Genomic DNA, 25717 nt, shown 5'->3' on the forward strand with positions numbered 1-25717 from the left:
GAGCTCTCTTCTTTGTTCTGAGTGCAAGTGGATTCTGCTCTGCTAGGCGAGGCTGATCTAGAACCTGCCGCGTCGGCCCGAGGCCGATCTAGAACCTCCCGTGTCGGCTGCGGGGCGCTCACCTGGCTCTCCCCCACCCCAGCTGTTACCAGCGCTGCGGCCGGCTGGCCTGCTGGCTTGCCCTTCCTCTGGAGCCCCTGGGACCTCAGTCCCCGTCTCGCAGACTCGCTCCAGGACGCCAACCGGCACCGGAACCTGCTGAACTTCCTAATCCCTTTCTTACACCCTAGGACGTTCCTGCCTGAATATTCCTAATTCATCCAACTGCCTGCTCACAACTGACCCGCGGTTTGTGAATTTCCCTCAGAGCAAGTCAATTCAGAAAAGGGAGATTTTCACTGCAGAGTTTCAAAGTTAGTCAAGAATGGTGTTTTTCAAAAAAAAAAAAAATTTAAAAAGGGGCGCCTGGGTGGCTCCGTCGGTTGAGCGTCTGACTTCGGCTCAGGTCATGATCTCGCGGTGCGTGGTTTCAAGCCCCACTTCGGGCTCTGTGCTGACGGCTCGGGGCCTGGAGCCTGTTTCCGATTCTGTGTCCCCCTCTCTCTCTCTGCCCCTCCCCCACTCATGCTTTGTCTCTCTGTCAAAAAAAAAATTTTTTTTTTAAAAAGAATTGTGTTTTTCATCAAAACTTGAAAGAAATCAAAACGATAACAAAATCTTCTATAAAGTACTAACGTTAAATGTCTTCAATACCAAAGGTCTATTTGTATTTCTACCTTGAAAAAAAAGCCTATTGTCACCTTCCTCTACAACGTATTAGAATTCTTCAAATTAAAAAAAAGTGAAACAATATGGCCAAAATGTTTATGAAAACATGAATACTCATTATAATCTAAACCTCGCTTCTTTGGCATAAAGATTGATGAGCAAGGTTACACGTTCCCGTAACTCTGAGTATCGGAACCAAGTATTACAGAGGAAGTATCTCAGCTAAGCTTTTTTTTTTTCTCTTTTTTTTCCTTTTTTTGCCCTGCTGGTTGCACACACACATGCTGACCGCTTTCTCTCTGGGGGCTTCCCAGGCATCAGGGAGAGAGAGAAAGGAATCACATATTTCCCAGCGTGCAAGCATGAACAAGGAGGGGTTGGGTTTTGTCCTCGTGGGGTTACACGCTCGTGGTCTGGTTATATAGGCTGGTTTTATGCCAAAATAGGAATGCCTGACTGTGAGGTCTGGCAGAGGCAGACCCGGGCCTAACACGCTCCCCTCACTCAACGGACCTGAAATCTGGAGACCAGTAAATCACCCCAGCGCCGACGTCCCGTCGTGTTCAATGCCTGCAGCCACGTTCATGGGGCATCGGAGCCAGGATTTGTGATTCGTGGGCTCAAAGCCTGTGGACTCACTTTCCAAGGGGATGAGGCCCACACCTGCCTCCACTGCCCCCCCCCCCCCTCCTCCGGGGCACTTGCTCCCACAGGCTCAACCCTCCCAGATCAGAGGTGTTCCCTCTGGGGAAGGCTGGGTCTCCCCTGCTTATGCACAACAGCAAGGAACCCCTGGGGGGGGGGGGCAGCTCCCGAAGAGGAAGACACACTTCCACTCCACCTACCTTGTCTCTGATCCTAACAACCTGCCAGGAGCTACTAGCCATTTCTTTCAAGTTCCCGGCAGCTAGGTGAATTACACGAGGCCACCGATCTGGCAGGGGCCACAGCCCGGCTCTGAAGCCACATCAGATGCCTGCCTCCAAAGCTGAGCCCCTCGGCCCTGAGCCCCCCCGTCTCCACGTCTCCCCCAACAGCCCCTCTGTCCCTTGGCGGCCAGGGTGAGTCCGGAGCACGGGAGGCCTGCCGACCCCACCCCTCACTCCACACTCCCGTCTATAAACAGCAAAGCACCAGAACAGGTGATCAGAGAAAAATCACAAGACATATAGAAAGATCCTACAAATTCTGAAAAGGCAGCAGTTAACCAAGAGAGGAGGGACAATCTTAAAATTAAAAAAAAAAAAAAACAGAAAAAACTTTCCATACAACTCCTAAATCAAGGAGAAGTCAAAACCCCAACGACAGGCCAGGTAAAAATGACAAGTGCGTGGGTGTTGAAAGGCAAAACGATAATAGAATCATCACCATCACCATCAGCATCATCATGGCCGTCAAAATATCCAAGTCGACACTGACGTTAACCTAGAATACAAGGCGCCAGAGCCTAACGCACAGGCAGACGCCCCCACCTGCTAATAGCGGGCAGCGGAATTCTCCACCTGCCACGTCGGCCAGAGCCCCACACTCTCGGCGCCCAAGGGGGAAAAGCCCGCAGACCCCCTCTCTTCCGAGGGTCTGTTAATTCTCGGAAACTGCAGAGAAGTCTTCCTGGACAGATACGGGGAGTACCGGGGGCAGGTTTCGGTCGGCTACGCTCTGTTCCTTCTTGTGTCCCCCGCCGGACAGAGCCTGGTACCCAGCGGGCACCCACACCTCTGAGCGAAACCCCCACGCGTCCCAGGCGCGGCCGAGACACGTGCCCTTTGTAGCTGGGCGCCTCCTCCTGCCGGTGCCGTGGCTGACTCTGGTCATCCTCCAAGAAACCGGAGGACAAAAACATCGTCGTGGGGGGTTGCATAACTCAGCTAACAAGGGAAGACTGCTCGGCACGGGATTAAAAAGACCCGTAACGGCACTCATAACGCAAATGGGGAAGGGGAAGGCCTGTGTCTCTATCCTCCCCCTCAAATTCCACTCAAAACAAGAAGAAAACCACGTGAAGGAATAATGAGATGACGAAAATAAAGCAAGCACTCCAGCGAGCCTAGGGCAGGGCGTCCATGACCCCCACGGACCCACGGAGCGGGGGCCACGCCGTCCCTGTGGAAGGCACTTCTAAACCCCGCTTCTGGCTCCGTTTTATGTTTCCGGCCATGTTTTTATCTTTCCCTCACTGTAACGTATCTCCCTTTGTTTCACGGATGATTCACGGCGAGACACAAATCGGTCGGTCAAAAATCACCACGTGGTCCGAAACCCAACTTCCATAGTGATGACCCCGGCTCCTCAATGTATTTTCTGCCTAGGACAGAAAAGGATTACATAAAACGTTGAGAAAGACTTCATCGCAAATGGTTATCGGCTTTGGTACTTGAGGTAACACACGCCAGGCCGCGCTGGCCCCGGGCTGTGGCTTCCTGCAGGGCTTCTGTCTAAACAGCGCCTTAACGCGCCAACCAAAGGCCTTCCGAGTGAATGGAGCCCCCGAGAGTCCCAGATAATCGAAACCTGACCTCACTTCAGGCCTATCGCTTGACTCTGTGACAAGTCAAACTTATCCCGAATGTCCATCTGGCTGGGAAAACTCCCAATAACTGTGGAGCAAGAACTGCTTCTCAGAACCACCCGCCGCAGGTGAATGTCCACCGACCTCCTGCCTTGAACCCCGACGTGGGTCAAGCTCGCGCGGCCCGCCGTCTGTCCCGTGGGCTGCTGGCTTCTCTTCCTCGGCTCAGGACCTGCCCCTGCAGTCTGGGCTGGAGGAGGGGCCCTGCCAGCTGACGGTCCCCACGAGCGATGTCCTCCAGAACCAGCATCCACAGATGTGGCCGGGAGGGCCAGCCCAGGAGCCCAACGCGGGGCCCACACTCGGCGGCTGGGCTCACTGCCCGTGGGCGGTCTGGCCCCCCGGCCCCCTGGCCCACCTGAGCTCAGAGAGGCTGAGGGACAGGAGACCAGGTTCCCCGCACTGCACCGTGAGCGCCCCACAAATGCCAGATGCCCACCTCCCTGGGCCCCTCGGTTTCCCAAAAGCCCCCAGCGTTACCCTATTTTAAGCCCTTGACTTTTGTTATAGTTTAAGCTCCCTTAGAGCACAATACACAGAATACTTTCCAACGCCTTATTTTAAAAATCAGGTAAAACGAACTTTGCTCGAAGGCCCGAGCAGCGCCGAGGGGACGGGCCTCCCTGACCGGTGACTCTCCAGCTGGCCCGCTTTTAGGATCAGAAGGAACTCGTGTTATCCACCACTCGAAGTAACAGCATCTCCTCTGTGGGGGCTCCCGACGCCCTGAGGAACCTTCGGCGACCCGGCTTCTCTGGGGTTTTGCCTACAGAGACCGTGCAAATACCCGCCTCCCCTAAGATTTCTCACTGAACGTTAACGAAGTGTCTCTTGACAGTCATTTGGTGCGTCTGGCTCCGTGTGCTCCACTCTGGACCCCCATCAAGAGGGGGATGTGGGGTCCCCAAGGCGACCCGTGGTGAATTCTCGCTGGATTGCGGCATTCCTAAAGACACGAGGAGCGGAGGCCCTAACGGCAGGATCCTGCCCATCCCTGCATCATTGGACAGCAAGTCAGACTGCAAGGGATTCCGCCCTACGAAACCCAGGAAGGTCTCCCCATACGGAGTGCAGGCCGTGCCCAGGGCGGCCCTGGTCACCAGCACACATGATGACCTCGACAGTTCACAGCGAAATACTGGTTCGCGGGGCGACCGGGGAGGCTCAGTCGGTTGAGCATCCGACTTTGGCTCAGGTCATGATTTTATGGTTCGTGAGTTCAAGCCCCCGCGTCGGGCTCTGTGCTGACAGCTCAGAGCCTGGGGCCTGCTTCGGATTCTGTGCCTCCCTCTCTCTCTGACCTCCCCTGCTTGTGCTCTGTCTCTCTCTCTCAAAAATAAAAAATAAACATTAGAAAATAAAGTTTAAAAAAAGAAGAAGAAACACTGGTTTATGAAGCAGTAATTTAAGATCCGTCTGACCACTAGGTCAAAATGAGGGCCCAGTCCATTTGATACTTGCTTCCCAGCCGCCTGCCCTCAAACCCCACTGAAGAAGAAACACTGAGTCCAGAAAGGACCAAGCCCACCAGGGCAGAGAGGACGGGAGGATGGGGCAGAATCAGAGCACAAGAGATTTCGGCGCCTTTCCAGGGCACAGAAGGGGAGTGGCGATTGTTGACGGATGAAAGCGAGTGCATAAAGTTGTCCGGGAGACAGGACACTGCGGGGAAACTGGGAACCGCGGGGATCACCAGACGGCTTCAGGCTCAAAACTGGCACAGAGCTAAAAATAGGGAATCGCACAGATCCGCCCCTCCCCCCCCCCCCCAGACCCTAAGGCCCCCTGGGGTGAGCGAGGACTTCTGGTTCCTGCCCTTGAGTGAACTCATCCCCATCCTGACCCCGGGGCCTCCTTCCACCCGCGAACAGAATGTGCATCTCAGGGAACACGCCCAGGCTGCCTTCCCTCTCGGGGAGAGGCCATGGGAGGGAGGGACAGATCTGCTCATGCCACATGAGGACACCCAACCCGACGACCCAGTTCTCACAGAGCACCAGACACAGCCGTCAGGGCAGCAGACACGTGCTGAGCATCTCCTGCTGATCCGGCATAATTCTAACACCTTGGCGGCTACAGACTCATCTAACCTCAACACGTCTGGCTGGCAGCTGCCGTCGTCATGACGAAAGTGCTTTCCATGCAGGAAAAGGTACGGCGAGGATTCAACCTGAGTCTGAGGCAGAGACCAAGCTCCTAATCACTGACAGACACTACCCAACACACCAGGAAAACGGGGGGCACTGGAGCCCCAAGTGCGAGCCTCACACGAACAGACAAGTGAGGGGCCAGCTCTTAGGACTTAAAAGAAAAAAAAAGGGATACCAAAAGAGCAGGGATACTGATGGATCTGAGAACACACATCCATAAAACAAGAACAGGGTGCTCTGAAAAAGGAAAGTCAAAGGCTAACCATGAACTGACAGACAAAAGACACATAATGCTAACACAGAAAATCTAACTCAGAGGCTACAGCACCAAGCCAAAGAGATGTCCCGGGATGTCAAACGAACTAGACAAAGAGACGGGGACCTCGAGAGGCAGAGGGGGGCCTGCAGGCCGGGGTACCAGAGGCCATGCCAGGAGGGCACTACGCAAGCGGACCCCGGCCCTCGGTGAAAGCCTGGCTGGCAGGGGGCATGTGGAGACGGGCCGGCTCACGGGCTCACTGAGCGGACGGGGCTGGGCTGGAACAGAAGCTTCTTACCCGCGATCACAAACACGGCCAATGGAGGCCAAAGAACCAGCAAACGCTGGAAACGGCAAAAGGAAGTCAGCAGGAGTGGATGATGGAGAAGAATCCTTGTGTTTCACAGCAGAAAATCAAAGTGCTGTCCAAGGTCGTTCCTGGGTGCTGGGGAGTCCGTGGCTTTTGTCATAATCTCCCCTGTTTATTATCACTCTACACACACGTATCGCTTGAGTCAAAACGTTAAGTTCCGTCGCTAGGATGTCACTCACGTCTCACGTCGTCCTGTCTACGTTTCTCGCTGGCGCGTCGGTAGGACCCGGTGCCGGCAGTGACCCTCGCCGTATTTGTTACCGGGACACGTTCTCCGGGACTTCCCCAAACACACCCTTCCTTCACAAAGACGAGGAGGGGGGCTGGTCACAGCCGTCGGCGGGACGAAACGCAGGCACACCCGGGACCGACCGGCGAAGTTTCTCTGCCCTCACCGCGCCCTTCACAAACCGGCCGCGCCTCCGGCGGATGCAGGGTGACACCATCGCCCTGGAACGAAGCCACCGTCCTCCAAGTCACCAGCTGCTAATCTACGGTAATTACATTTCAGAATCTGATCTCAAAACCAAGACTGAATATTAATAAGGTCAGCGGCAAGGAGATACTGGCGGGCCAAGCGCGGGGCCTGAAATTACGAGACGACGTTTAGAATCTCCAAAGCCGGTCTCAAAGACTGCCGCAGCGCAGGCCTGAGGCCTCACGTGGAAAGAGTCCGCGTGCACAGCAAACCAGCTGACTTGAGGGGAGGGCGCTGGGAGCGGTCCAAAGCTTCGAGTGAGGCGCAATTCTGAGGGGGCTGTCGGGACGGTAGCATCAGCCGACTCCAGAAACCCCTGCTCTCCCAGCCCAGCCCACCTTCCGGACGAGCCGGCGTCACAGTGCACGCACCACACGACGGTGATGTGCCACCGGAGCGCCCAGTCGGGCCAGCGGCTCAGCAGACTCGTGAAACCCCCCGACTGTGTCACTGCAACCGTGTGGGAACTCGGCTCGAGGGCATCCTAAGCTCTTCGGGACGACAAAGATTTTAAAGTCACTGTTTAAGTGCGTCTCGCTCTTAGTTTACCAAGCGAACGGACGACGGGAAAAACAGAAGTACTAAAACTAAGCCCCGCGGTCAAGGCAAAGATGAAAAGTGTCAGAGGTACCAGGGCTTTGGGAGGGCTCTTGGTTTTGTTTTTGGTGTTTTCCACCATCAAATGCTCACCGGCCTCCGGCCGACAGAGGCTATGTTCAAGAATATGTATGAAAAGCTACAAATAAATGTGTTTTAAAGACCGTTTGCTCTTCCCGCCATCCTTCGGGGGCCCCGTGAGGGTGCGCATGACGGTCCCGGCAGACGCTCTCAGGAGCATCACCGACGCCGAAAAGAGAGGCAGACGCCAGGTTCTTACCAGGTCGTGCTCCGAAGTCAGCGTCCGGTTTCCGGCCCTGGTGATGGAGCACGGTTACACTGGGGAGCTTGGGGTCACTGATGCTCACAGAGCTGGGAAAACCGCTGGGAACCCCACAGGCAGCAGGTGAAACACGTATGGGGTGAGCCGCCCCCGGTCTGCCGTACGACTCCAGGACCTAGAAAAACCGCGTAATCGTCTGGTCCCGTTCCACCGGTCTGGTTTCGTCGGACTGACAGCCTCAGCTGGCATCACGGACCATGAAGAAGCCGGACGAAAACACGCAGGAGGGAAAATCCTGGGATTCCTCCTCTAGGGAGGTAACACGTACATACAAATAAAAGGCCTCGATGGACCAAAAAAAAAGACTCCTTGAAAACTGAGATGTAGGGGCGCCTGGGTGGCGCAGTCGGTTAAGCGTCCGACTTCAGCCAGGTCACGATCTCGCGGTCCGTGAGTTCGAGCCCCGCGTCAGGCTCTGAGCTGATGGCCCGGAGCCTGGAGCCTGTTTCTGATTCTGTGTCTCCCTCTCTCTCTGCCCCTCCCCCGTTCATGCTCTGTCTCTCTCTGTCCCCAAAAAAATAAATAAACGTTGAAAAAAAAAATAAAAAAAAAAAAAAAGTCTCAGAGATGTCGCTAAACCAGAGCGCATTCAGGGAGGACCACCACAACCGTGAGGGGTCGAAAGAACCGGGGGTACTGAGCCTGCGAAAAGAGATGATTAGGTACCAGCACTCGCTGAGGCTCCCCCTGGCGTTCCATTCTGTAGGGAAGTCCGAGACGAGCTTTGCCCTGAGGGAGCGTACCTGAGGATAGTGGTTTCCAAGTGCACGGTGGTTCAACACAACAGCGAACCAAGAATTAGGACAGGGAAGAGAAAACGTAAAAGAGTTGAGCTTAACCACAGAAAAAAGTTGTCCTTCTTAGAAGGATTCAACTGGTGATTTCCAGGTGTGAATTCAGTTATTCATCCAGACAACATTTGAGCCTGAATGGCTACCAGTAGTCAAGGAACCACCGGCAAAGATAAATCCAGGATTCAGGTGGTCGGCCACCTGGGGATTGGAGGGGGTTGGCGGGAGTTAAGGGGGAGACAGACAGGACCACACAGTCCGAGGTTTCCCCAGTCCTATGATAGGAAGTCCTATCACCTCCCCAGCTCTTCTCTGAGGGAAAGCTTTCGGAGGTTTACTTTATATTACTAAAGCAAACACAAAAGCTAAATAATTAGTAGCGGGTCGCGAAAATATACCGAGAACCTACGACGGTGATCAAATTTTGCACTTGATGGTAGCCAAGTTTTTTTTTTTTCAAGAATAAAGAAATTCTTGAATCAAGCATGACCTAGACTAACTGAGTAGATCTGGACTTTTCCAGCTTTCACACACCGGCCAGGCTGCCCCTTCCTTCCCTCCTCCAATGAGACAGGGAGACGATTCAGTCTGCCAAGTAAAATGGCGTGAAAGGTGATTTTGACAACAAAACGCAGGAGCGGCACAAATCTCAGCAATATTGGACCCACTAAAGACGCCTGGCTCTGAGACACCGCCGCTGTCCTTATTGTTCTTCCCTTGCTGTGGATGAGCAAATGTGTCTCCCGGCACCATGGACTGGCACGGGGACCCGCTGGAGTCCCCCAGTCCTCACGTCCCTCCCAAGGATCGTGCGACCACACGCTCGAGTGGCTTCCCTGGCAAGAGAAGGGCTGGAGCCTTCAAATCCACCGATAGACACCACGGGCTTCATCGGGCACGGCACAGTTAACTAGATGAACAACCTTGCCCCTTAACGTCTCCGGCTACAATTCCGGAAAACTAAACTCCTGTGGGGCGAGGGGCTGGGGGAGGGGGGGAGAGACGATTTCCCTTACGAATGGCACCTGACATCGGGGTCCACTCTGGCAAGACACCTGCAGCCGTTCCAAACCTCAGCCTTCCGCTGCCTGCGCCCCTCTCGCTGTCGGCTTGCAAAGACCCTGTCGCTTTCGCGCCTTGGTAAGAACCCGCAAAGTGGAGAGGTTTCCAAGGACTTACGCCACTTGCTGTCCCCTGCCCGTTGGGACAGGGACACGTCAAGAGGGTCGTCTGGGATTAGGCAGAAGAGCCCTTGCTGAGAAATGCCAAGTACTAGGCTTCGGGCAGCCGGGGACGAGGACCACCCTGTATCCTCGGGGTGGGCTCCACTCCAGACGCCTTTCTGAGGTGCTCTGTCGAGCCTAGAGCACGCCAAGGTGCTTCGCAAGGTGGATTCGCAAGGACTTTTCACTCCCCGTCCGCAAACACAAGCCCTGCAGCTCAGTAGGGGAAACGGGTCTGCCTTGAAAGGCTCAGGAATAAAACGCTGTTCCGTGTTATTAAAATAGGTCATGATGGCTCTTCAGAGCCAGTCTCAGGAAGGACAATAAACACAGGAACGAGAGATAGAAGCCAATGTGCTAAAAAAAAAAAAAAAAAAAAGGTAAAATGTGGAAAGCCCGCATTGCTGGACCATCCGTACAGGACGACGGACAACATCGCCGGAGAGCAAGCTGTAAGAGTGTCCAGGCCGCAGCACATTCAGAGAGGCCGCGCCGGAAGGAATCTGATCATCCAGACAAAGACACTGACGCCTGGCCCTCGGCCGCTTCGCAGCCCCCGGGCTACTGCCGACCACTCACTCTCCCTAAACCTCCTTGTATTAGCGTCCCGAGTGCAAATGACAGTCCCTTTCTCCCCAAACGCTTCTCGGGACCAGAGAGGGCACACAGGAAAGTGCCCTGGAGGGTACACCACCCTTCAGAAAGGCAGGGTGCTATTCTGAAAATCTTTTTCTAATAAAATTTTCTCACGTTTGTTTATTTTTGAGGGAAGGGGAGAGACAGAGCAGGAGCCGGGGACGGGCAGAGAGAGGGGGAGACACAGGATCCGAAGCAGGTCCTGGGCTCTGCGCTGTCGGCACAGAGCCCAACCCGGGGCTCGAACTCACCAACCGCGAGATCACGACCTGAGCCGAAGTTGAACGCTTGACTGACTGAGCCCCCCAGGCGCCCCTCTTTTTCAAGTCCTTTTTTCTTTCCTTCTTTTCAGCTGATTTCCAAAGGTTCAGGAGACATTTTGTGTCTTCAGAATACTGCTAGACAAAAATACAGAATTCCACGGGGGGAAGTCTCTCCAAGGGTATTCAAAGTCATCTTTTAAATGCAAATGGAAGGGTTTTTTTTTTTTTTCTGTACTATAAAAGGCCTAATAACAATGAAAGATTGTACCAAGCATCTGGCCCAGCACCTGACACACGTCAGGCAAATTGTAAGGTTGAAAATTCTAAAAATTTAAATTTCTCAGCCTGCTCAGATCCTGTGATTCTAAGAGAAGAAGTCCAAGAAACACTAAGTAACAGTATGCGTCTAGACCACCGGTGTCCAAACTTTTCACCACGCTTCCTCCTTCCTAAAAATGAGCACATATAGGGGGCGCCTGGATGGCTCAGTCGGTTATGTGTCCGACTCTTGGTTTCAGCTCAGGTCGTGATCTCAGTTTGTGGGTTTGAGCCCCACATCAGGCTCCGTGGTGAGAGCGTGGAGCCTGCTGGGGATTCTCTCTCTCCCTTGCTCTCTGTCTCTCTCTCAAAAATAAAAAAATGTCTTTTAATAAAAATGAGCACACGTATCCGATGCATGTACAAATATAGATATATACATATGAGTGTTTTAAAGCATCGTATGAAACCTGGGGTGACTGGGTACCTCGGTCGGTTGGGCATCCGACTTCAGCTCGGGTCATGATCTCACGGTCCACGAGTTCGAGCCCCGCGCCGGGCTCTGGGCTGGCAACTCGGAGCCTGGAGGCTGCTTCCGATTCTGTGTCTCCCTCTATCTCTGCCCCTCCCCTACTCATTCTCTCTCTCTCTCTCTCTGTCAAAAATAAACATTAAAAAATTTTTAAAACTTTGTATGAAACCTTATGAACATTTAAAGCAAAAAAGCAGACACTGAAAAATAATAATGAACAGAAATAGAAGTTCTGCTGTTTCCACGTGTGCAGTGTGCAGCCTTGAGTACCTTCCAAGACGCTCAGTGCCCATCACCCTGGGAGCCCACTGATGGAGAGAACACTATCTGATTTTAGAACGTGAGCTCCAGGAGCAGGCTGCCTGGGTCCAAATCCCGGCTCACCTCTCGACTCCATGGGACCCTGGTCAAGTCGTCCCTCTTTTCCTGGTCCTTGGTCTTCCAATCGCTAAACTGGAGACAACAACAGTCCCTGCCCTACAGATGCGATGATTAGAACTACGTAACGTATGACATTTGCTCCACACAAAGAAGAGGTTCCGGGAGTCATGGCGAAACCCAAACTGACATCCAAGCAAACCTCTGGTTTATGAAGAGAGAAAATGGGGCCCGAAGACAGGACAGGACCAGGCGCCGCGTGCCTGTGCATCTCAGTGCCTAAGCAGGACCACGTCTCCGAGCTCCGGACCACCCGTGATCTTTCCACTGCACCCCACTCGTTACAAATAGATGGGCCATACCTCTGCCTGCCTGCCTGTCTGTCTGTCTATCTATCTAATCTTTACGACGCTGATGTTGAAAATCAGTAGCCGAGACTCCGGCACCTTTCCTTTGATACGTATTTGGTATTAAATCTATTTAATATCCCCCTGAGATCCACTCTCGTATTGCAACCCATACTCCAATAATGCCAGGACGCCTCCCACAACGCACCCAGGTAAGCCTGGTTCTGCAGCTGGCTCATCACCACGTCTGAATGCTGATACAGACAGCAAGAGGTTGCCGGGAAATCAGACAGCTAGGATAGGATTTGTGCATGTCGATGGTGTGGATTTTTCCTCGCAATAAAGACGACCTACAGGAAGGTGATAATCGCATGGGGGAGGGGTGTGGGCAGAAGCATGTCACAGGTATGGCAGAATATTGATAACCATTGAAGGTGGGGGATAAGGACGTGGGTTTTTTTTTTTAATGTTTATTTATGTTTGAAAGAGAGAGAGAGAGAGAGAGACAGAGCCTGAGTGGGGGAGGGGCAGAGGGAGAGGGAGACACAGAATCCGAAGCAGGTCCCGAGCTCCAAGCTGTCAGCACAGAGCTCGACACGGGGCTCGAACCCACAAACCACGAGATCATCGCCCGAGCCGAAGTTGGATGCTTAACTGACTGAGCCACCTGGACACCCCAGGGACACTGTGCTCCTGCAGACGAGTCAGCTGTGGTCAGAACCAGCCAGGAGCTCTCACTAGCAGTGACGAGAGCCAGCGAGCTATGGTCAGAGCTGTGGGAGCAGAGAAAGGGACCCGGGCTTTGTGGGGACCACGGGTCCGGTCCGCAGGCGCAGGGGGGATGGTCAGCGGGGTGTGCGGGCTGGAGAAGGGCGGTCTGGGCAGAGAGCTCGGGGAGCCTGGCTGTCCAATCTCCACAGGCACACAGGCGGCGGCCCTTTCAACGAGCCTGGCCAGAAAACACTGTGGGTGGAAGAGGCCACTCCCGACACCCTCAGGTTCCAACCGTCCCGGGTGTTAAGGAATCACCTTTGCAGCTCCTGGTAAACGTGGACACAAGAGGAAAACGCAGACAACGGAAGCAGGGGCCACAGAGCGAGCGGGGGCTACGGAGGCCCCCAAGGAGCTCTCGTCCCCCGTTCAGCTCAGAGGGGACACGTGGGGACAACAGGCGGGCAGCAGGGATCACGGCAATTAAAACCACAGTCTTTGCCACACCTGATCGTGCAAAGGTAGCGGAGATGCTCTCACACCCTACACGCTGTGAAACGCTGGTCCCCGGGGAGCAGCGTCAGGCTTTCCAGAAGCTAGTTGGGGAAGCCAGGAGGCTCGCAGCACCAAAGGGACCCGGGGGTGATGGCCGGACCCAGGAGTGGGCAGTGCCTTCCGCGGGGAACCACACAGGCGCTGGGAACAGACCAAGGGGGTCCAGCCCTCCAGGCACAGAGCGTGACCTGGGAGCCACCAGCCACCAAGCAGAGCACATGTCACCAGACGGCATGGTGCTGTCCCCCAAGGAGACACCCGTCACTCGGGGGAGCCCCTGACCTTGCCACGTGGGGCTCCCTCGAGGGCCAAGGGACACAGGCAGGGTTCTTCTAGGCAAACGCCCAATCTCTCCGATTTGCTTTTGGTTTCGTGGCCTCTCCTCCTTTGAAGGGACAATTCCCAAATTCATCCCAAAGTCCAGGCTCGCACCCTGTCGCCCCTCCACTTGACCCCCTGGACGTCTGATGGGCATCTCAAAGGCGACAATGCCCCAGCCGGAGTCCCGGCCCAGCCTTGGCACTTGGGAGCCACGCCAGCCCCCAGCCACCTCAGTGAGGAGCGACTCCGGCCTCCTGCTGCTCAGCCAAGACCCTCGGACTCGTCCATGCCCCTCCCGTCCCCACTGGGCTCGGCGAATGCCGGTGGTCTGTCTGCACAAGAGCACCCCGGATCCGAGCCCTTCTCATCATGTCTGCTGCCACCATGGCCTCTAACCCGCGATCCCCCAGGGGAGTCCCAACCCGTCTTCCTCCCTCCCCGGTACCCGGGCCCTCTGTTCGTCACCAACACAATCACCCAGAACCACTGACACCCGTCAAATCCGGTCCCTTCTGTCCCCGAGGCCCCCGTTACACGCCGTAGGACCCCCACCGCCCCCCTTCACTGTGTCCCCGTTCTCACGGCCCCCACTGTGCACGCCTCGTGGCCCTGCTCCGGCCACACTGGCTTCCCTGATGTTCCACGAACCTTAGGGCCTCCGTCCCCTGGCCTTTCCTGCACCTGCACGGAGCCACGGGGCTGACCCCTTGGCAGTTCAGGCCACGTGTCGCTCTCCGCATGAAGCACGTTCTCACCTTTGAAAACCGCACTGTGGGCGCCCACTCTCCGGGACGCCCATCACCCTACTCCGTTCTACATTCTCCGCCCTTTTCCCCAACACGGACCGTGTTCTCATCAAATACTGTTTACAGAATCACGGGGTTGGCTGCTTTTCCTTGGTTTCTGCCCCTTGCAAGGCAAGCACCAGAGGTTTTGTGCTTGTTTTGCTCTGGGACAATGTCTGCTCCACGACAGGCCCTTAGTACATTCGCTGAACAAGCATATGCAAGAGAACACGAGACTGAGTCAGAAAGGGATGTTTCCTGATTCCAGATCCCGATGGCGGAGCGCCGCGGGAGGCGACACGATACGTACAAGGTGCGGCCGCGGTGGGGGCTGTGGAGCCCAGCCGGTGGCGAAGGGCAGGGAGGGCGAGGGACGGGCCCAGCGACGAGGAAGCGGGGGTGCTGAGAGCAGGCTCCAGGGACGTCCCCGTGGGTGGGACCCAGACAACTGTGATCCGGCGAGCGAGCTCTGATGACTCAGCAGCAAGGTGTGGCTGGCCAGACGTGCGACGGACAGCGAGGCACCCGAGGGGACCCGGAAAACACAGGGCGACACAAGGTCGGAGTGGTGACGAGCTGTGTTTACAGTACGTGACTCTGAGGGGTGGCGGGGCCCCCCGGGGGTGCAGCCCAGGGGCGGAGGGACCCCAGGCCAGCCAGCTCCCGCTGGGCGTCAGGGACAGAGGCAGACACGGGGAAAGCCTTCACGGTGACATTCCTGCCATCTTCGGCCCTCTCATCATGACGTCCTTTCTGGGGTTTTCTCGAAGTTTGAGTGAGAAAAACTAATTTCATCCAATTAAATACATGACAGCACGTTCACTCAAAAAACTATTTCAGGGGCGCCCGGGTGGCTCAGTCGGTTAAGCATCTGACTCTGGATTTCGGCTCAGGTCATGAGCTTGAGGTTCATGAGATCAAGCCCCAAGTCAGGCTCAGTGCCGACAGCGTGGAGCCTGCTTGGGGTTCTCTCTCTCCCTCTCCCTCTCTCTCTCTCTGCACCCTCCCCCCAAAATAAATAAAACTCAAAAACTCAAAAAAAAACCCAGCAACCAAAAACAGGGAATTTTAAATATCTCTGGGTTATTTATGACAAGAGGGATAAATCAAAATACTGAAGTTAAACCGGCATATACAACTCCTGTACACAGACCTTTGCAGCACTATAATCCTCACGACACATGGTCTGGTTCTGTCCGCGACAATCGCCAGAAATAGTGTTGGGTAAGTAGGAACTCTCACTTGATTACTAACCACACTAGCAGAGGACTTAGCTCGCAGTTATAATTAACGTCTGGAAACCCACTGAATACAGGCTCCCTTCGCACTCCTCCCGCAACCGAACTGCCCAGATTTCTTTTTTTTTTTTAATTTTTTTAATCCTTATTTATTTTTGAGAGAGAGAGAGAGAGAGAGAGAGAGAGACAGAATGTGAGCAGGGGAGGGGCAGAGAGAGAGGGAGGTACAGAATCGGAAGCAGGCTCCAGGCTCCGAGCTGTCAGCACAGAGCCCGACGTGGAGCTCGAACTCACGAACCGCGAGATCGTGACCTGAGCCGAAGTCAGACGCTCAGCTCAGCTCCGCTCAACCGACCGAGCCACCCAGGCGCCCCGCCCCGACTTCATTTTTAACCACTGAGAAATGGAGCCGAAAGAAACAAACTAACGATCACCACGGGATTCTCTGTGCTCCTTTTTCCCCCCCAGGACAACTGAAGCAGCACTGCGTTAAAAGGTAATCTTGTGGCCACGCTCTTCCCGGTGACTCAGCAAATCACTGATACGCGACAGTCAACTATCAGGCTGGGGGCCGAAGCGCCATGACCTGGACTTTCTGGAAACAGGTTCACCACGGTGCCGGGGTCCTCGAGCGCTCTCAAGCAAGCCAATGGTGTGAGCTCCAAGACAGAGCCTCGAAGACTCAACAGGAATCAGACCTACGAGGCACCGTGGGAGCGCTCGGATTTTCGAAGGAAGTGTGCGATTCGGGTCCCGCGGAAGCTTGAGGGAAAGGGAAGGCCAACTGCCTGCTGAGGTCGTCCTGTTCGTGTAGAGCCACCGGACCGTCCTGGGGGGTGGCGGGGGCTGGCTTTCACCTTCTCCTCCTCCCCACCCCTCACTCTAAGCCCCAAGAAGTCTCCGGTTCCAGCCGGAACATACACCCCGCGAGTGCGGCCTGCCAGCGGCCTGGGGGAGGGAGAAGAGGAAGGGTTTGCCAAGGGACCGCAGGGTGCCGGGTTACAGGCAAAGTTTCCTCTCCTGTTCGGTCCTCCTGCGGGCACCCAGACGCCCGGGGAGGGGGGTGGGGGGTGCTGTCGGATTCGGAACCCCAACGCACACCCCCCCCCCCAGAGCTACGACAGGACACCCGGAGCCCAGACGAGCGCGTTCGAAGAGCCCTCCTCCTGGGCACCGAGCCCAGTGATGCCCCCGGATCCCGGCAGGCAAACGCGATCCGGAGGCAGACGACCCTCCCTCCCACGACGCATCGCCAGGAGGTCACCAGCGGCCTGACGCCACGTCACCCGCCTCACCGGGTCTCCTCGCGTGGGCGCGCGTCGTCTCCCGTCGGCGCGAGAAAGGGGGGTGCGGCACAATGACAGATGCCGACAGGCCACGTGCACGTAACTTTCGTGACGGGATCTGACCGCGCTGCTCTCGTGTTGCTCACGTCTTCGTGTGCCGAGCGCATACGTGACCTTGATCGCGGGTATGCGTGCAGACGAAAGAGCACCGCACACGGGGGATGGGGGGGAGGGCGTCTGGTGCTCTGGGGGTTTGCACCGTGCCCGCGGTCTCCCACGGACAAGGGCGGAAAAGCGTCAAACTGAAACATCTCTGCCCTTCTCTGCGTCCGCGCCGGCCCGGCCAGGGTTGGCCTTACGTCTACGGAGAGCGGGGAAGGAAGCAATTTCTTTAATGGTCTTTCTGATCTGAGTGCCTGGCCTTCAGCAAGATCTGAACATGCGGTCGTTACGGCTCTAATAACCGTATTGATGAGCGTAAACGATAAAAACGGCCCACTCGTGGCGCCCTCCCCTCGTGGAAGGCGCCGTGCTAGAACACGTGCTGGTTATGCTGTTACTTTGCTATTACTGTTACTGTTACCACTGCACCTGTCACGGAGGCTCACTTGGGAAACCTGCCCGAGGCCACGCAGCTAAGGGTGGCACCAGCGGGAGCCAGACTCAGGTCCGCTGGACTCCAAAGCCTCTGCCCTTAACCATAAAAGCCCCAGAGAGAGCTCAGACTCGCGAGAACATTCCTTTCCAGGTCACCCTTGAGACAACCTTGCTGCGTTACTCTGATGTAAGGAGCCAGGGATCGGTGCGGCTGTAAATCGCCTAAATGAAGACACAAATCACGAAGTCACCTCAAGCCGGGGGCCTCTGACAGCCGCACACAAGCCACGCCGACACAGGCTCGCCCGTGTCTCCTGCCTCCTCTACCCACGCCCGCCCACTCTCCTCTGCCCCGGGGGCTGCTCAGAACCTAGTCCATGCTACCGGCCACTTGTCCCCAGCAGCCCAGGGGGGGCCATCAGCTGCAGGGCAGGAGGGAGGGGAGGCCCTCTTCCTGCTGCCCGTCACCTGCCGTGGGAGCCCACACGCGTGGTCACAGAAAGGCAAAGACGTCGCTGATCTACGGACCCACTTTAAGAAGTGAATTGTGGGCTATTTTTCAAGGCCTGTGCTCTTTTGTGAGAGTGAGCCCTGTGGAGGCCGGGGCTCCGTGGAGACCGGGCCTCACCAGCCCCACAACCAGAGGGGCGGGAGCTTGGCTGGCAGAGTCCCAGGGCCCGCTCTCTCTCTCTCTCTCTCTCTCTCGGAACAGGAAACCCAAGCGTGTGGCGCCTTGTTCAAGGTGACATAATGGGCCAGAAGGACAGCTGGGATCAGGACGAATCTCCCCGGCTCAAAAGGTTCTGTGCTTATCTAACATTTGTAAATTAAATCTCTCAGACAAACCGGGAAGCCTGCTATTTAGAACAATGTGGAAAAAGAAAGCAGTCTTCCGAACAGCCGATTAGTGACGCCCTAAGTGGATCTGTGCTGAGACTCTGCATCCTGCACACCAGCCTTCCTCTTCACCTGGAGATTTACAGGTTCCGCGCAGTGCCAAGCAGAACGCGGCCAGAATTCTCGCCGCCGTTCCGAACGCCAGACTCCGAGTCTTACGCGGGATTACCGACACGGAACAGGGTGGAGAAGTCCTGCATCCGGAGAGGAGGAGAGCAGCGGGAGGGAAGGCTTCTTCTAAGTTTATTCTTATTTATTTTGAGAGAGACAGAGAGGAGGCAGTGACGGGACAGAGAGGGAGAGAACCCCAAGCAGGCTCCACACCCGACGCAGAGCCCGACGCGGGACTCGATCCCACGAACCGTGAGGTCATGACCTGAGCTGAAATCAAGAGTCAGATGTTCAACCAACTGAGCCCCCCAGGCGCCCCAAGGCTGCACCGTAAGTGCCCTCGGGGTGTATCCTGCAAGTGACTTCTCCAGAAAGGCCTTTTCTGCCCTTACGGAAAGACACAGATCACAGTTTCCGGCCCGAGCCTCCAAGGGCACCCTACGTACAAACCAACACGTTTGGCCGAGAGAACACGCCCAGGACTGACTGCCCACTGGGTCGCTGGTCACGACTTCCGCAAGGGGATCACCAGGGGGAAGTGAGGCCCGTGAAACAGAACCGTGGAGAATAATCGTGAATCACGGACCCAAAGCTCCGAATCCCGTTGGGCTGGAGAGAAACCGTCCCTGCCGGGTGCGTGGGGAAGGTGGCGTGGACGGCCGGGCGTGGAACAGGTGCACTTGGAGGGAGAGGGGACGAGACAGCAAGGTGAGAGGCGCTGTGCAAACCCCAAAACGCACTTTTCAACGCATCTATTAAGAGTCACGGTCTTCCGAGAGGGATATTCCCACGCTGGCTGCCTTCAGCCATACTCTGCCCATACTCTGCTCCCTTTCTAGAAATACCACTGCACTTTCCCCGTACGTCACACACCGTCCCTAACGCATCTGTTCTCCTCGTCCCCGGTCAAGCCCAGCTAGAAACCCGAAGCATCCTTCCCGAATGGCACCGTAGTATCCCCTCTGACAAGGCTTAAGAACAGAGAAGTCAGGTCCGCAATTTCCCCAGCCCGGGAAGGGCCTGCTTTGCTGCTCCCAGGGGAGACCCATCTGGAGAGGCCAAACGATACGCAGCATTCACAACCAGCAGACAGGGCTCTGGAAGGGTCCCACCACCCGAGGGCACTCACTACAGCCTTCCCGGGACCTACCAGTTTCCTAATTACGGATCCTATGAATCAGAGACACAGAAGTTACAAAAAGCAACACTTGGTTACATATCCAAAACGCCTCTAGGGGCGCCTGGGTGGCTCAGTGGGTAGAGTCTGACTTCAGCTCAGGTCACGAGCTCGCGGTCCGTGAGTTCGAGCCCCGTGTCGGGCTCTGTGCTGATGGCTCGGAGCCTGGAGCCTGCTTCTGATTCTGTGCCTCCCTCTCTCTGACCGTCCCCTGTTCATGCTCTGTCTCTGGCTCAAAAATAAAACACTTACAAAATTTTTTAGAAATGCCTCTAAACTCTATCCCACCTTTCACCAAAAAAAGAAGGAGAAAAAAGCAAACAAGAACGCGTCTGCGGGTAGGGATGCTCAAGGGGAGCGAACCCTACGGAGCCCCGCATCGACACGTGCGTTTAACGGCTAATGGTGTGCCGGCAGAGGAAGTGAGTGTGGCTGCAACGTTATCTTTCCTAATTAGCCATTTGCACGCACTCACCGGACGTCACCTCTCTCTGTCTGCACTGGCTTTCTCTGATTGGGTCGGCGTTTCTGTCACCAAATGCCTCGCTCCGCCACAGGCTCCGCGTCGGACGGATGTTCCCACAACTTCTGTGAATGACGACGGTGAGCGCGGGTGCCCCTCCTGTTCTTCCGGATGAAGACGCTCCCGGCTGCCTCACACTCCATCCTCTGGCTTATCTGCTTGACTCACCTTCCTGAGCCCTGGGTCGCACTTCTGCACAGCCTACGACGCCGACGTCCGCGAGGACTCCCCCCCCCCCGGGGACGTGTGTCGAGGGGGCTTCTCCGTCTCCGCCCACCTGAGCCAACGGAGGAGCCACCCCCCAGATCGTTACACACCGCCTTCCAAGGAGGCCACCCGGCTTCCAGTGTCCCGTCTGCGAATATCCCCAGGGGGTCCCGACGCGTTCCCCCCAACCGCGCGTCCTCAAAACACGAACGTCACGCGCGTCCTAACCGTCAAGCCGTTGATCACGCTCAGGTCCTCACTCGTAGAAGGTTCTCACCTTGCCTCCCTGTTCCCACACCGGCTGCCGGGGAGGGGGGGCTAGACAGTCACGAGTCCCCTCCCCAAAACTCCTAAGTTGAAACCACACCCCCAAAGTGATACTGTCAGGAGGTGGGGCCTCCGGAAGGCGGTCGGGTCACGAGCGTGGAGCCCTCTGGCGAGGTTGTGCGGCGAACGGCCCCTTGTCCCTTGAGCCGAGTGAAAATACATAAGCCAGCAGCCTGCAACCAGGAAGAGGGTCCTCACCGGACCCCGACCACGCTGGCACCCTGATCACAGACCCGCGGCCCCTAGAAGCGTGAGGAACAAACCGTGAGGTCCCGAGGACCACCCAGGCTGTGGCATCTCCTCAGAGCAGCCCACGGACCAGGACGCCACGTGACTTCCTCCACACTGTGTCCACACCCTTCCTGGATCCTGCGAACCTGCTTCTCTTCCACACCTTGGCTAGCGAGGTTCAAATGCTTAAAATAATCGTCTGCTGGCCCAACAGCAACGAACACCCTGCTTGCTTCAAGTTTCCTTCCTCCGGAAGCCTTTATTCTGGAAGACTCGCCCGCCCGCCGCACGGCTCCTCACTTAGAGGCCCCGCTAACCTACCCCAGGCACGTGAGCCCCAGGCAGTGTCCACGCGGGAAGTCCCCAGCCCAGCACTAGGCAGCCCGGGACAGCGCACACGGGGGGCAGATACAGGTGAAGAAAACGCACAGACGCTTCGCCATCCCGAGGACATCCACGTCACGGACACAGTGCGTGTACGTCGTATGACCCCCTACGGTGGTACCCTTGGATGTGAAAACTTTGGAGGGAAAATTAAACCCAACTCCTTCTCCTAAGAGCCCAACCTAGGAAAAACTGAATTCACCCCATTTATCTATTTATGGGGCACCCATATGTGCCATTCACTAACCAAATATTTTTTAAAAAAATTTTTTTTTAACATTTATTCATCTTTTTGAGAGATGGGGAGAGACAGTGTGAGTCGGGGAAGGGCAGAGAGAGAGAGACAGGCAGACAGACAGAACCTGAAGCAAGCTCCAGGCTCTGAGCCGTCAGCACAGAGCCCGACGCAGGGCGTGAACTCATAAACCATGAGATCATGACCTCAGCTGAAGTCGCTCAACCGACTGAGCCACCCAGGCGCCCCGTCGTTAAACAAATATTTAATGTATGCCATTATTTTAAGGCATTGTGGGGCATAAGGAGGACACAGAGCTCCTGCCCTCAAGAGACTTCCAATTTGGTGGGAATACAGTTAAGTAACAGGATGTGGTAAGAAAGTACAGGAAGGGCAGGGCTGGGTACCAGGTGCCCAGGGACACAAAGGGTCTCCGGATCCAATCAGGACCCGGTCAGGATGGAGTGTTCCCGGCACAGGAGGAGGGCACACTCGAGAGGCCGGAGGCGAGCATCAGGAGGGAGAAGGGAGGCCAGCACCGGGCCGGGTACTGAGGGGAAGCAAGCGGGATGCGCACACCTGACTTACAGGCTTACAGTCCTCCTGCGGGAACCCACCTGGGGCCCAAGAAGCACAGAGGACGGGAGAGCCGCTGACGGGAGGCCGTTAAGGGGCCGAACAGCTTCCGCATCGGGCGACTCCTAAGTTGTCAGAGTAAGTGAGACACATACACGCCCCTCTTGAGAAACCTGATAAATAGGCCCGCATGGCATCGTGGGTAGGGCACTAAACCAGCAGCCAAGAGACTGGTCCCCTGTCCGACGGCCTTCCCTGGCCTCCGTCAGACGAGGTGGGCACAAGACCAATGGCCAGAAGTGAGGAAACAAATTCAGGGGCCAGCAACCTGCACTCTTTTCTTGTTCGTTTGTTGCTATTGTTTCACTATGAAATCGAATGGAAGACATTATACCAAGTACGTCGCCCACAGAAAAAAACAGGGGTTTGTGAAACACTTGGGGTGTAAACGGATACAGACAGGTACCGACGTTACCTGTGTGCGCTCGATAGAGACCTGACGTGTAGTATTTGTTACTGGGGGGCCGCTGTCGAAGAGGCTTGAAAAGCCCAGGGCAAGATCATTTGGAAGTTTCTTCAACCTCTGAGACGCTCATTGTAGCCTTTAAATTCTAACCCACTTTGGGGACGCCTGGGGGGCTCGGTCGGTTAAGCGTCCGACTCTTGGTCATGATCACAGGGTTGTGACATCAAGCCCCACATCAGGCTCTGTGCTGACAGTGCGGAGCCTGCTTGGGATCCTCTCTCTCCTCTCTCTCTGTCCCTCCCTTGCTCCCTCTCTTTCTCCATAAATAAATGAACATTAAAAAAATAAAATAAATTCTAACCCGTTTTACAGGAGTGTGAATCGATCCAGACGTGAATTGTGGCATGAAATTACATAAATCATGGGAAAAATGTAGATCCATCGTCAGATAATCCAAAACCGCATCGGACTGTTTATCCAGAAACCGTGCCTTTAATTAAACTAAATGTGGCAAAAGTCTCCAGGAAATAACTACACGTCGCCTATGTGGTAACACGGCCACACCTGTATACTCAGGGCAAAGGGCTAGCCTTGAATCTGACGGGCTTTAGTTCTAATGCAGTTTGGCACAAGCTGGGACAGGGGCTCCTAACATCTTGATACTCAAGGGAGGACTTTAATGGTTCGTTTGTTACGGACTTCAGGCCAACCCTTATGCTTACTACCTTTACCAACAGCACACTGTAGCAATGTATTGCCTGTGTAGGACACGCTGTTTTGCAACCCCTTCCAGGAACAGGTGGCTCTCAACCACCGCAGATCCCAACTCAGTGTATCTACCGCGGACCCCCGACTCAGTGTATCTACGTACGGACTTCAGGCCAACCCTTATGCTTACTACCTTTACCAACAGCACACTGTAGCAATGTATTGCCTGTGTAGGACACGCTGTTTTGCAACCCCTTCCAGGAACAGGTGGCTCTCAACCACCGCAGATCCCAACTCAGTGTATCTACCGCGGATCCCCGACTCAAGTGTATCTACGTACGATACAGTCTCCTCCGCCCAAGTCATTTTCGAAAAACTATCAGCCAAGAGAAGTCCTTCAAGACTCCAGGGGAACACAAATTAGCATCTGAAATGTTCTTCTGTCGGACAAGCTGTTTTCCCAGAAAGGCAGAGGGTAATTTATGAACATGGCAGGAACAGGAAAGGAGACAGAACTCATTCCTGTCGGCCACCTGCATAAGCCAAGCAAAGACATTTTAGATCAAGTGCCCATCGCCGTAACAGGGCCAACTGCATGTACCCTGGGGACTCTTTCCGGGGGAGGAAACCAGGTGACATGATAGACAGGATCCCAAGTATTGTCACCATCATGGCTCCGGGGTGGGTGGGCGAAAAGTCACACACACCACAGCTAGAGCACAGCGGGCGACGTGACTGGCCCGCCTGCCAGACACGTGCCCACGCGGAGAACAGACCTCAAGTTTTCTGAGTGCTGTCTCACCAGAGCACCACGACCCGGGTTTGGGCCTGGTCCACCAAAGGCCCCGCCTCCATACCTACTTCCCAGTCCTTCTGTGAATGCTAACTCAAGGTCAAGTGATTCCCAAACCCCATCCCAGAAGATTCAAACTCACCTTGGGCCTGTTCCTGAGGCTCTGTGAGGTGCGAGGCCCACAGGCCGCCAGCTAAGCTCCTGGCCAGGAGGCTAACTTCCCACTAACTTCCCACTCCGCCCCTCCGGCCACCTCCAGGGCTGGCCACCTCCAGGGCTGCCCACACGTGGCCCCTCGGAGCACCTGACGACGGGAAAGTCTTTGGAAGCCATCCCGTGTCGCCCCCGGATGGTTCCCGGCCTGAGACCGGGGTCTGGCGGCCCCCGCGCCTGGCCCAAGGTCACTGCAGTGAGACGACCTTCGGTCCCCGGCCGCCAGCTCGCACAAACTCGGCGCGAACGAACCAAGTTGTTCCTGCCCGGGCCCCGCGGCGTCCCCAGGCCGCCGCGGGCGGTGACCGGAGCCACGAGGGCCCCGGGCCGGCGGCACCCAGGCGTGCCTGAGCGGGCAAAGCCCCGGGATCCGCGCTCCCGGCGGCGTTTGGGGAGCGGGAAGGCCAGGAGCGGAGGGGGCAGGCGAACCCACCCGGCCCCACCACCCCCCCCCCCCCGCGCGGCCGGCGAGGGTGGGGACCCCGGAGAGGTGCGGGGGGGGTGGGGGGCCGGGGGACCCCCCCGCCCGCCTCCTCCCCCGCCCCCCCGCGGGCTCACCGGGTGCGCAGCGCCTGCCAGGCGGCGTCGATGTCGGCGTACAGGTTCTTCTCGGAGGGCTTGCCCGAGCTGACGCCGTAGCCGGAGTAGTCGTAGGAGAAGATGTTGCAGTTGATGCGCGAGCCCAGGCCGATGTAGAAGCTGCACATCTGGCCCAGGTCCACGGCGTTGCCGTGCGAGAACAGCAGCGTGTAGCGGCTGGAGGGCGCGCAGCGCACGAACATGCAGCCCAGCCGGTTGTCCCGGGCGGTGCGCGAGAAGAAGACCTCGACGGCGTCCAGCTCGCGCTGCGAGTACTGCCAGTCGGCGCGCTCGCTCAGGTGCAGGCTGCAGGCGCCGGGGCCCGCGCCGTCCTCGGGCGGCGGCGGCGCGGGCTGGGCCCCGGCGGCGGCGGCGGCGGCGGCGGAGGCGGAGGAGGAGGCCGGGGCCGGGGCGCCGGGGCCGCGCTGCTCGGGCGCCAGCACCGTGTAGGTGGGCTCGGGCGGCAGGAAGGCCAGCTTGGCGGCGATGCGGCTCGGGCAGGGCGGGCAGCAGAAGAGCCAGCACAGCTCGCCCAGCGAGAAGCCGTTCATCCTGGGGCCGGGCTCGGGCATCGGGGCGGCCGGGAGCCCGCCGGCGGCGGCGGCGGCGGCGGCGGCCGGGCAGGCGGGCGGGCGGGCGCGGGCGCGGGCGCGGGCGAGGGCGCGGGCGAGCGAGCGCGGAGGGCGGCTGCGGCCCGCCCGCCCGGCGGCAGGAGGCGGGGGCGGGAGGGGGCGGGAGGGGGCGGGGCGCGGCGCTCGGAGCCGGGGCGGGTCAGCGGCGGCCCCGCGGCCGGGGCGAGGGGCGGGCGGCCGGGGCCCGCGCGCGGCACACA

General features: G+C 56.7%; 1 protein-coding gene across 1 annotated transcript in view; it reads right to left on the reverse strand.

Annotated features, from left to right (window-relative positions):
• ABHD17C (abhydrolase domain containing 17C, depalmitoylase) overlaps positions 1-25513 on the reverse strand; it is a 49784-nt gene extending 24271 nt beyond the window's left edge. Inside the window, exon 1 of the mRNA XM_047846759.1 lies at positions 24865-25513. Coding sequence (XP_047702715.1) covers positions 24865-25457 — 593 coding nt within the window. The 5' untranslated portion in view covers positions 25458-25513. The remainder of the gene's footprint in view (positions 1-24864) is intronic.
• Positions 25514-25717: the final 204 nt, after the last annotated feature.

This window comes from Prionailurus viverrinus, unplaced genomic scaffold (genome assembly GCF_022837055.1).
Source record: "Prionailurus viverrinus isolate Anna unplaced genomic scaffold, UM_Priviv_1.0 scaffold_40, whole genome shotgun sequence".
Classification (NCBI taxonomy): Eukaryota; Metazoa; Chordata; class Mammalia; order Carnivora; family Felidae; genus Prionailurus; species Prionailurus viverrinus.